Source organism: Lepidothrix coronata, unplaced genomic scaffold, assembly GCF_001604755.1.
Source record: "Lepidothrix coronata isolate B3197 unplaced genomic scaffold, Lepidothrix_coronata-1.0 Scaffold47, whole genome shotgun sequence".
Taxonomy (NCBI): Eukaryota; Metazoa; Chordata; class Aves; order Passeriformes; family Pipridae; genus Lepidothrix; species Lepidothrix coronata.
The window spans coordinates 4,905,199-4,917,984 of NW_016690227.1; the positions used below are offsets into that span (position 1 = coordinate 4,905,199).

At 40.2% G+C, this 12,786-nt stretch overlaps 1 protein-coding gene and 1 long non-coding RNA gene across 5 annotated transcripts in view; one reads left to right on the plus strand and one right to left on the minus strand.

The window, feature by feature from the left end:
- LOC108497375 overlaps positions 1–2,898 on the plus strand; it is a 31,245-nt gene extending 28,347 nt beyond the window's left edge. The window contains exon 2 of the long non-coding RNA XR_001874786.1: positions 1,862–2,898. This is a non-coding gene — a long non-coding RNA (uncharacterized LOC108497375). The remainder of the gene's footprint in view (positions 1–1,861) is intronic.
- The window catches only part of EPB41L4B (erythrocyte membrane protein band 4.1 like 4B), a 173,375-nt gene that overhangs the window by 6,318 nt on the left and 154,271 nt on the right, over positions 1–12,786 (minus strand). For 2 of the 4 annotated variants that reach the window (XM_017814908.1, XM_017814910.1), the window contains 2 exons: positions 3,662–3,730; positions 66–229 (listed from right to left, as the gene is read on the minus strand). In XM_017814908.1, the coding sequence (XP_017670397.1) occupies positions 66–229; positions 3,662–3,730 (233 nt within the window). The remainder of the gene's footprint in view (positions 1–65; positions 230–3,661; positions 3,731–12,786) is intronic. The other 2 variants (XM_017814911.1, XM_017814909.1) reach the window with 1 other exon arrangement.

Genomic DNA, 12,786 nt, shown 5'->3' on the forward strand with positions numbered 1-12,786 from the left:
AAATCAAGCTGATTCCTTTAATGCAGAGAGCATCATAGTATTTCTGTGAAAGAACTGCACAGTACCTGTCTGCCAGCGAAATCGGTTTATGTGACGTATATACTGTCTGGACTGTTGGAGTCGGTACAGTCTCTGCCAAAGACCTCAGTACAGGCGACGGAGTTACCAGCGTTATCTTAGGTGATGACTGCACTGCACAGCATTGCATTTTGCTGTCTGCAAATTCTGCCTACAAAACAAAAAAGTATACACACACACAAAGGGAAAAGGCGTAGATTAGCTATCCTTCACTATCCAATTAGTTGCCAAACAGTAACAACTGATAAAGAGAACAAATGGGAGGCTGTAGCTATAACTTCTCAATGCAACCTCTGTAGATACTGAACAGTCACTTCTTTTGATGCCTGAGGGACAAGCCTGATTGCAACACGTACCATGTGAGATGACACCACATAGGAGACTGGCAGCATTCAGGTAAAAGACATAATCGGTTTGGAGAATGACACATCATTATTGCATTTTCCCTAAAAATAATGCTGACAACATGAGATTTCTGAAATATTCTTCAGAAATCCTATATAATTTGCTGGTGGGTCCTCTGACTACTCTGTGTTTTGTTAACAGCCAGGAGTCTGGGCTTTTAGGAGTCTGGGTTTCCAAGACTCCATCCCTTTCCCACACGTGCTAACTGGAACATGCCTCAACAGATATTCTTGCAGTATCCAGTGACAGGCAATGTTAAAGCAATACTGGAAGTGCTAATTTAACACAAACAGCAAGCAACCATCTCCTGTCTTTCAGATGAGGTGTATCAGTGCAGCAATATTACAGCAAAGACTGGGCTACCTTAACAACAACAGGGGACGATCCCTAAAAATCAAACAGCTCTGTCTTGTTTTTTGGCATGGACTATTTCTCATGCCAAACCACAGCAGCTAGTGCCTATGGTGCATGTATGACCCTGAACTGGGAAGAAAACAGAGGAACTGCAGTTCATGTGTCAGGATCATTAGAACATGCTCCTAATGGTATCAGCTGCATTTCTTCCTTGACAACTTTTTCTTCTGAACCTGGTTCAAAAATCTCTGTAGTTCAACTTTTAAAACTCTTACAAGTTGCAGAGATATGAAATTTGGTGTTCCTCATACAGGATCCCTGTGCTCCGAGGACCGCCAGATCTTACTTTATGGCATGAGAAGAAGGCATCACTGTGATGCTGATATAAATTCTCCCAGCCTTACTGAAATCAGCAGAGTGATGATAAATCACACTTGTTGAAGAATTGTCTGGAGTCCTATAGTGGGTTTGCTCCGTATAATTTTTTTACAGTATATACCCAAAGCATCATTTTAGGTGTATCTGCTTGCACAGTATGCTTAAGCCAAATATTTACCTGTTCTAAACAGATATAATTCCATTTATTTAAATCTATATGAGTTATACCATCCTGAGAATGCGGCCATCATGTCTGACATTTCTCAATGGAAACCACTGAAATTCAGACGGTTCCTGGCATGAAGCTTATATTTAAACGTACCAGGTAACCAAGTTCTCTAATTTTTCGTCTGATAAAATCAACATGACTGCATATACACCACTAAATTCAAAGCTGTACACAGAAGTTAAATGTCTGAATGTCACTATCCATAATTCTTTTCATGCTTAATAACATTTCAATGTTTTCTTCCAAGCAAAAATAAATAAATAAAAAACAAAAGTGAAAGGGAAGCAAGGAAAGGAAAAAAAAAAAAGGAAAACAAACAAGGAAAAAGATCAACAAATGTTACCATCTGGGTTTGTGTGTGACTGGAGACCATTCTGCCTGCAAGTCCTACCACTGATCTAAACTCTTCCCTTCCAGCTCCCGCCTATGATGTAACTATCTTCAAGCCCTCGGCAGAGCCCATGCATCAGGATGAACTGAAACTGCTGGGGAGAAGCACATCTCTTTGGGCTGTGATGGAAGGCCATGAAACACAGGACCAAAGCCCAATTAACCTTCCTAATTATTTTCCCATCTTTATGCAGTCCTCTAGGTAGCTGCTTGTTTGCCACAGATATTTGTGCATAACTCACAGGAATGTATGGGATCATATGATGGATCACACACCATTAGGTTTTTATTGTAATGGTGTTTTAAATATATGTGGTCTGGATTCTGCCCTCCAAGTTGCCCAGGGAAATGGAAATCCATGGGAAGAAGATGGAATTTCAGAAAGCTTAGCTTGAATTTTACTTTGCTTCTTCTCTCCCAACAGAACATAGCAAAAATTTTAACATTTGAATTTTCCATTTTCTGTGGCATGGAAATTTCTGTGGGTAACTATATTGGTGTATCTTCTGTTTACATTTTACAGTTCTGTCCCCCCCAAGGATGAAAAAGTATGTTATATAAACCACCTAAATTTTGCTTTCATCATAACTGCCAGAGACAATAATGAAAAATAATGTCCTGACAACCATTACTAAATAGTGGGAAAGGTATTTTGAGGGCACATCTTTTTCCTTAGATAAAGTACTACTATGAAAGACACAAACACTGTAACTTTGAGTTAGCCTTTATCACAATTGTACTATCTGGACTTGGCTGACCTAATGAAATGTTGCTGTGACATATTCCTGTGTACTTTTGAATGCATTTAATTAGAGCTCACTAGTGACACTTATACAACTGGGGAGCCTAACTAACTCTGTCTTTAAAATACTTATATGGAGAAAAAACACATTTATGTAAAAGCCGGTGATCAGGTCCATTGTGAAAGAAAAGCCTCTTTCTTTAAATCATTAAATGTGGACAGAACCTGCACATGACCTGACAGTGAATGAAGTTACTTATCTCTGATTATATGCCAGATATAGATTGCTGCAACCAATAAAAGTTAAGGTCAAAGTCTGAAATGCTTCATTTTGCAAACATAATTTAAAAACTTAAGTAATTTTGGTGGGATTTATAAGCAGAGAGTGTTTCTTATAGAGTAGTTAATTTTGTCATACTTATTACAGAATGCTTCTACCATTAAAGTAGGACTTAGATTGTACTCACTTTTTAAATTGTCAAATAACTGTTTTCTGGTTTTATGCAGTTTACCTTACCAAAATCCCTAAGTCACGTCTTCTGTGAAAGTTTAACAAGAATCAAATTCAGTATTGGATTCAAGTTATTAGGTAAACATGGGAGTTTACACAAGGATACCATTGTAGTCATCAACACAGTAACTACAATTCTTCCTTAAAATTCAGATGGAAATTCAGTGAAAATCAGGGCCCTCTTTGTGATGGCACAGCAGGCAGTTTCAGGCAGGAGGCCATGCAATTGCTAGACAGAGGACTGAGTCTTCCCATTCCCTTACTGCTCCTTGGAAAGATGCTGTGGAGCTTCACAAGTGTCCTCTGCAGTCCTGAACAGCACATTTTGGGATTGACTTCATTAGTTGTGAGCCTTGACCTTTAACTCTTAGTCCTCTGTCTAGGAAGCAGCAATGTCTGAATGCAGGCAATATTTTGTATAATGGGAATATTTAACTGATTCATACTCTAATTTTTACTTGGAATTTATACTTTTTATTTTTGAGGACTTCTTAGCGCATAGATTTCTGACACTTAAAAAATCAGCTGGAATTGTGTTAAAACACAGTTTTTTTTAGTTGCACGTTCTACTTACAGAAAACTGTGGTACTGTTGTAAAAGGATCGAAAAAAGGATTAGATGTATCAGCAGGGAATGTCTTTATCTTTAAAAAAGATAAAGAAAAAGATGTTACTTTCAGAGCATAAAAATGCAAAAGAAAAAAAAAAGCAGCAAAGCATTGCAACTACAGTGACATATCCAACAAATCAGAGCAGTTCAGCAGTGCTTGGACTAGACCAAAAAAGACCCGTCCCAAAATGCATACAGAAACTTGATGATGAATAATCAAAGCATAAATACAAAAACTTGATAAATTAATTTTACCATGTAATTAAATCTGTTGTGCAATGCTGATTGCATACAATATATCTTCCAATTCTGTCAACAGCCACTGGATTATTATCTGCTTCCTCCAGCCAGCATTACATTTTAAAATATGCAATATGAAGTGTAGGAGCAAATTCTGCAGTAGAGGAACTTTGGCTAAAGAACTTGTGCTTTACATATTTTAGACTTCCAAATGGTCACTTACACTGTTGCTGCCGAAGACAAACAATCACACAAGGTGGGATAGAAATAAAATCATATATTAAAAAATCACTGGGGATAGCTGTTTGTTTCAGGCAGCTACAAGGCCCTGTGTTCAGAGGAGGGCTGTGGATAAAGGATGACCCTTGGAGGTCTTTTTGAAAAGTACATGGAGACACAGAGGCAAGAGACGAAGACATCCATCTGCCAAGAATCATGAGAGCTCCCATGGCTTGGTCCATGAGGATATAGTCTGTGGTGTGACCAGACCCTGCTGCAAGTCACTTCTGCCCTTAAAGTGGTTTCAAACACCAGCTGAAATTAAAAATGTATTAAAAGCAGCAACAATCTCTGTCCCATTTCATTGTGAATGCTGTTTCCAATGATTTTCCTCTTTAAAATGCAGACATCATTCATTCAAAGGGAGGACAAAATAGCAAATAAAGGTAACAGTTTTGAACTGCATTTCACGCTTTCCCTTTGGAAAACCACATTTTTCACCGTAAAGGTGCGTTTTTCACTTTATTATAGAAACTGCTGTGCATTGGTTTTAATGCATGTCTTCAACCATAATTTACTAACTACAGCTATACGACTGTTGTTTAATAATGAGGAAAGCTACCCTGAGGGCCCTGAGCCCCTGAAGGCCAAAGGAAAACCTGGAATTATGACATCAAATATAATTAAGTAAATCTATGGTGTTTATTTTGTAAGTAAAATAACAGAAACGTTGGTTTATATGGGTACCAAGGGAAATTAACAGCCATCTGTGGGCCAACTTCTGCAAATGTGGAATTAAGCTTAGCATTAATTGTCAGGCTTCTTACACACAAGGAGTATGGATAGCAAAGATACAGTTAAGCATGTAAATAACCTTTTAACAGAATAAATGTATTTGTAAGTCAATGATACAGGCGCAAATGAACAAACAACTACGTGAGAGAGAAATTATTTTAAATCACAGTTTTCTAGGCAAACATAGTAAACTTCACAGTCCTTTTATAGTCCTATATTCATGTCTGTTAGCAAAGTATATGTATGTGTACTGTGTTGCTGATTGAACCTACTTGTTGTATTGATGCAATAGCTCCTCACAAGTTTGTTACGTTACGTTATACCCTGAGCCAAATCTGTCAACAGCTGTAGCATGTCTCACTCCTCTGAGAGACAGTAAATACCCATGAGCCCAGGCTGACATTCTCAGGTTATTAAGGGTTTACAATATGATGTTACAGTACTAAGTACAAGTGTACTCAGTTACAAATAAAATCTTTGAGCCAAAGGCAAACAGGGATGGGAAGCTGATTGCTCATGTGCAGTATGAGTTTGATATTCTACATCTGAAATCCCACTTATTTTGCTGGCTAGTCTCACTAACGAAACGAAGCACAGTTACTTAATGCAGGAAAGAAAAATTATGCAGAATAATACTCAAGAGTCCACAGAGATTTGGGAGTAGAGGCATATAAGAGGAATCAGCCCTGATTGCATGCTGTGACACACAGCCATGCAGAATACTCTATTGCAAAATCAGCACTGCAATCTGTGGATGTGCATGAGGCCAGCCTAGATATCAAAACATGACAAGAAACAGTTAATCTGGTTTAGTTTTCAGTGTGAGTCCCTCTCTCAGGGAGCTGTGCTCATTTAATCTTTGGAATAAGACAATTTCGATAAATTAAAAGCTCTCTGGGTTCTAAACTGATCAATTTCCAGCCTTTTAAAGAAACTGAAAACAGAAATTAGGGAACAGAGGGGGAAAAAAACATAACTGTGTTCAATTTAAGAGTGACAAACAGAAAACATCGTGCTCAGCCTTTAGAATTTATTTTTTCTTCCTATCATCCTTTTTTCCCCTCTGAGAACAGACCACTGTTACTCAAATGGCACAACAGAGCTTACTGGTTTGGCCCAGGCCTTGCTATGATTGCTGCTGCCAGCTTCCATAGGTAAGGCAGAGAGACAACATTGTTATTGCTTCCTCAACATTGGCATGAGGTTCTTAACTATTGATGGCTTGGCTCTTCTGAGTAGGAAGTATGTACAAAATCCTCATCCATACAAGAGCGAAAAAAACCTCCATACATTCAAGAACACTTTTCAGACAGGCGATATGCAGGATGGGGAGACAGTAGTGGGGAGAGCACCTGTTATGCAATCAATTTATGTGAAACTTCATTTGGAAGTTTGAAAAGTCTTCTCACTCACGAATATATTTTTGGCCTAACTATCCTGCATGTCCCCCATGGCCAGCAGTGTGCTGACAAAAGTAGCAGTTGCCAGCACCTGGGAGGTGGAAGAAAACCCTGTAATTCCCACCCCACCACACAAGGAAAGCAGTGTCATATGCAAGTCTCTTCCAGACCCTTGCACTGGGGCTGAGTTTATTGCATGAAATCGAAACTCCCAGCTCAGAAAGCAAAACAACTCCCTGATCAGAACCTGAATGTTATGCATTCCCCACACAGTACACAGCCTCTCTCCCTGCCCTAGGAGGAACACGTACTATACCTTTAAATATCTCCTAACTCACATGGCAGAAGCAGACCCTTAAATACAGCAGCACCCAGGGTGCTTTCTTCTCCCTGCTGTTGCAGCATCAGTTAAAAGATATCACCTGGGAACTGAGAAAGGAAGAAGAGCAGAGCCAACTCCACCACCTGCTGCAAACCTGCAGTTCCTCCAGCTTCTGGAGACCTTCAGCAGCTTCCAGGCTTTACCCTGGGATGGCACACACGGAGGGAAAAGGAAGAGGGAAGAGGAGGTGGGCAGTTCTGTGCAGATCACTGTTCTGAGCAGACTACTCTCACGAAGCTGAATTGTAGCTGCTCAGACTAGCAAAACACAGTAGCTGCTAATGTGTGGACAAGAAGCTGAAGTCTGCTGTCTGCTTTGGTATGAAAGAAAACAAGTAACATCTTTGAAGTTTACAGCTGGGCACAATTCCTCTCATGGCAGATGGAGCAGCAATTGTGTCCACATGATGAGCACGTTCTGGTATAGCCAGGGTCTTCCACAGGAGCAAAAGGGGCTACAGAAATATCATGAGCAACAAGAGGTTAGAGCTGTGCTCTTGATAACAGCACAGACAGGCTTTTAAGTATAAAACTTGATTGCAAGCACACTTGCTCTCTCTGCAGGAGTGAAAACAGTCTTGCAGCCAAAGTCACAACCATAAAACAACCTTTAAGGCAGGTCCCGTAAGTAACTGTCAGGTTGCAGGAGCATGGCATGAAAGGGTAGTGAAGGCATTTGGTGTTCCAGCAGCACCTCACATGCTGAGGGCTTGTTTCACAACCTCAAATGCCCTTTGCTAGAAAGGTCAGGGTGCATTACCATAGCAGAACTACTTTGGACAAGTAACTCCTTGTCTGGAATATTTAGCTTGGCAAGCTGAGAATTTACTAAGCTTAAAAAAACCAGTTGATTCTTAATAAAAAGAAAGAAAGAAAAAAAGAAAAGAATAATACAAAAAGGATCAGAATAGTCTCAGGGAAAATATAGTGGTCAAGTAATCTTCAAGGAGAAAAATCTTAAAACCAGTAAAATGTAACAGTTGATTTTGTGGGAAAATGAGTGAAATTTTATTCCTCTGTGGATAATTTACTGCTAGTGCTCAGATTCTTGTTGCATTATTAGCTGTGAATTGGGATAACATATTTTGGAGATATCTTTGCCACAAAGAATTAACAGCACTGATTTTCCTTGATATTTATACTGCAAGGAAGAATGAAGAAGAGTGAAGGAAGGAAAAGCTCAAAAGAGCAAGAATCTTCCCCTTTTCTTTGCATTTGTGCAAAGAGTTCTTCTGGATAGAATTTAAAATCTCGGTAAAAACAAATGCTTTCCTGAAACACCTTGTAGATGAGTTAGGAGAAAAAACTGTAACTTTCTCATAAAAGCAAAAGGAAGTGGAGGCAGACAAAGAAAAAATACTTTTGTCATGTTAATTGATATAAAATCAGCTACTTTGGTATTTCTATCAGAAGGGAATATTACGAATGTCCTTGCTGTGGCAAAAAAAATACTACTTTTGGGAGAAGTAGGCTTAATACAGATATGTTCCCTTACATTTGGAGTAGTGTATTCACTGCCCTGGCACAACTTTCTTTCCTTCCACAAAGCTCCAGTAACATTTTCTGCAGTTGACACTTCAATTCCATCCCCTGCACCTTGACTGGAGGCATTTATAACATGATGGTGAAAATGTGTGATCTCAGTGTCACTTTGTATACTGGCCAGACGGAAGACAAACTTCAGGCCAAACACTTCACTAGATTCCCGTGCATAGCAGCAAGCAGAGGCAGAGCTGCTAACACCTGCAGGGGTGTCATAAAGAAGACCCTCAGGATACACATATAGCCAGAGGAATATTCTGTGGTGCTTTATTTAAAAATACATGGTGTAAATTGAATACCATTACATCTATACAGCACAGAGACTTGTTTCTGCTCATCAAATTAGAAAAGAACATCAGCAAAAACTTCTGGAGTTCATTGCACTAGCATTTCCCAGTCCTGACATTTAATATGACTTTAAAAATACCAGTTAACCATTAGGCCTGGTTTCCAAAACCAGTGTTATGATTCTGGACTCCGTAATTGTTCAGTAAAGCTCCTTGCCTGCTGTCATACCATTTCAGTGTCTGAAATAAATAATGAGGCAGAAAATGTAAAACAAAAGAGTTTCTGGTATTTTTCACCATGTAATATTTCCATGGACAAAAAAATTTTTTTAAGTGGTAGCAGTTCCAGGCTCAAATGACTGAACATTTGGATCATGTCAACCCAAGTTCATGTCCTTCGTATGTGGCAACATAACCGGCATGACAGGTAGCCAGGCATAATCACTGCCAGGATGCACAGGGCAAAAATCAGACCATACCAGTGCAGTCCAGCAAACTTGCAACACGACAGAAACTTAAATCAGCAATTCTATTGGCTAATCAGTCTTGAAAAAGGCTGTGTGAACTAAATGCCTTGATGAACATACTTGGTGCAAATCCACACACGTTGAATCACAGGTCACCTTCTTTTCATGGTATGCAGGATTTCTTCTAGTTGTTGAAATTATATCCAGGTGTCAGTGTCAGCAGTGTTCACACAGATTAAAGAGGGCACTTAGCAGAAATGTACTATCGAAAACACCCTGAGGCACCAGAAGTGAAGTTTCTGAAGAGGATAGGTTTCTGTGCAAGCTGCTAAGCCAGGGAGGGAGACACTACATGTTCAGAACCTCTCTGCCTACTGTTACTTCCTCTGAGGAGATAACACCAGGAAACCTCCCTCATAGCTCCATCTGGTCTTTGGGTCTCCCTCGCTCATCTTGCAAAAAACTAGCAGAGACAAGAGTACAAGGAAATATTTCCAAGAACATTCATTGATTCCTAAGAACCAACACAAGTGAATCCAACTGTTTGACTCATCTGACTAGGTGTGTGTTTCCACAGGACTACTGTACTGTACCCCATGGGTACCACTCAATTCATTTCGGTAAACTGAGAAAACTCCCCTTTGGAAGTCACATTCATCCCATGGGATATTTGTTGAGACAAGTTCTCTTGGGGTCCCCTCAAATGGTGAACTTTCCATTCCACTGCTCACTGATGTACACCAGCCGTTCTCTGGGCCTTGCTGCAGGATAAGGCCATCTGTCCTGGAATGTGACCTGGCAGCATACACCACGTTCTTGATGTCTCACCAGCTGCTTGTACAACAGGGGTAATACTTCACTCTCTTTCAGGTATTTTCCTCCCTCTTAGAGGGACTTTGTGGAATCCTTCCTAACACAGAGGCATTGTCAGGAGGTGGTTGCATGGCTTCTTGACTGTGCTCCAGTGACTTCTGTCTCCCAAATGGATGTCAAGGGAGTTCATGAGAGTGATGTACTAGGTTCAGCCTCTGCTAAAGCTTGGCTTTGCTGCAGTTACAGCATTTCACAGATACTTAATGCATAGCTACAGTATAAACTATACGCTATTTACAAGCAGGTCTACCTAAATCATAGTAGTTAAGATGCCTTGGATAAAATCCTGAATCTTCACGTCAACTTTTGTACCAATTTGCAAGGGCAGCCCTACAAATTTTGTTGGTGCTAATATCTTTTCTATGCTACCTTTGGAGATCAAGTACTCTGTAGATTTTTGCTTTAGGGATTGTAATTACGGGTTGCTAGCAAAGGGATTTCAGAGGTACTGGGAGAGGATGAGGGCGATGTTAATAGTGTTATTAAATCAGTCCAGCATCTGTACAGCACATTGGAAGGAAATGTATGTCCTGGATTATTTTTATAACATAACTTTGCTGTGAAAATATTTTTGAGAAGACATTCTTCAAAAGCATACAGAATAAGAACAATTCAGATGTGACAAAAACAAGACAGTGTCCATGCTCTCACAGTCTTCAGGACTTTCAGTACTCTTTCACTGATGCTGTGAAGGGGAGCAAGCTTAAGCAGAACTTAACCTCAGCATGGGCTGTCAGCCTAGTCACCATCCACTGAGGAAAATGTGGCAAGGCAAAATGATGTCACAGTCTTGGTGCGTTGGCTAAAATGCAGACTAAAGATTGCAGCGCTTGCTTGGTCTTTTTTTTAAAACACAGAAATGAAGCAAAGAAAAAGCAGTAGGTATACCCACTGGATATGGTTGCTCTCCAACAGTTGCTGCACAGTAAGTTAGTTGCATTGCTAGGACAGCTAATGCAAAGTTACCTTTTTTGGCCCTTGGCCTTTACCAATGAAATCAACGGTGATCCCGTGGCAGGTGCCTAGATTGCATGCACAGCCAACAAAATCAAGTGGCATCCCTGCAGATGGAGGCTGTTGTCATAGAAGAAAGTCACTAAAGATGGATAACACGAAGAGGAGGAAATGAGTATTGTAATTCCTGCCAGTTGAGAATGCCCCAGGTAAGCCATGTATTTCCCAATATTATTACCAGCAAGCAGACTGTACATGTACTTTGTACCAGATCGAAACTCAACACTAGCCACACCTGATTACTTCTAAGAATAGACATTGACAGCTCATGACCCAATCACCCAAGTTAGTTCACTATGACTTATTAATACGGAGACTTCAAACCCAGGGATATTGCAACGAAGGCTGACTAATAACATACCTGCACTTTTTAAAAACTCTGAGGATCACATTCCTCTATTGAAAAGTTATGACAGATTGGCACAAATAGTGTACTGCCTGACCCTAGTCCAACACAAATAGTTTGTCTCTCTATTGTAATCAATCTCTACTTGTGTAAGAGCAAAAGTTGGTTGACGGTCCTTAAGTGTCCAGAAACTCAACTCATCACAGTCTCCTTGAATGTCAGGATAGTAAGAAATATTTTGCGTTAATTTTCTGTCCTATTTTTTCTGGGCTATTGAGCTGTGCCAAAATCCCCAGGAGTTTATACAGTTCATTATTCTGAAGGAAAAGAATAGCACAGGTAGATTAAAGTCAGTGGAGCTGCAGAAAAAGTGTTACAATTACAAACGGGTGCACTATTTATATATCTATACAGAAGGACACTTGAGTGTATTTTCAACTTCAGCATGTGACTAGTCCCAGTGACTACTGCAGCCTTAATCTAGGCATGTACCTACAAATTTTGGTGACCTCTCATGAATTATGATTTCCTCAAGTTCACATAAGAGTGTTGACTGCTGTGCTGTGCTACAGTCGTCTTGCTACTCTAAAAGTCTACTCTAAATTAAGCTTCTATGTGAAAATAATAATTTTCCATCACAATATGTCACCCCTTCCAACATGCATCAAGGAAGCAGAGCATTGCTTCTCTAAATGTAATGGATACAAAACTGTTTGATCCTATCAATAAGACCAACTCAAGTAGAAACTGAAAGTCTATAAGGAACAATGTTTTGCTTGGTTTAAGATTCGTGCATGAATAAATCCAATCCCATATCTAGCAAGTCTTTTGTGATAAATGCTAAAAAACCCCACCCTGTTTACTCATAACCTCACACCCTTGGCTATGGAATCATTCATATTGCCAGCCATCACGCATTAAATAAACACAAAGGTTCTGTCTTTACTGCAAGTAAAATCTTGTTATGTTCAAATACAAGAACTCATTAGGCATATACATTTACAGATTCAAACACCTGCATTGTTGATAATGGCCAGTCTTCGCGAGCGAAGATTTGGGAAAGGTCATTACCCTTCGAGCCTGCGCAGTGGATTTTTTAGGTGAGACACAGCGTGCGCTGAACTGAGCCCACCCTTTAATCCTAAGGTTCATCTGCCGGGGCCAAGCAAACTCGGACAGTGGCAGCGAGGGCCCCAGAACGTAGGTTTGTTTAGAGTGACCTTCTCTTAGATGGATGGCCTTACAGGGCTGACGAGCTCCATCTGCCCGGGGGGCTGGGAATCGAACCCAGGTCGCAGCGGTGAGAGTCCTGCACCCTAACCACTAGACCACCAGGGGCCCCACCTGCATTGTAATACTTCACCAATTCAGTGCCATGAAACACATCAGATGCCTCCGTGCCTGTGGGATGTTGCCCTACAAGCCGGTCTCCCAATCTGAGACACTGTACTCAAGCATGTCCCATGGCTAAAGAGATTAGTTCCAGCCAATGGATAATCCAAATCAATTAGGGCTATTAGCACATA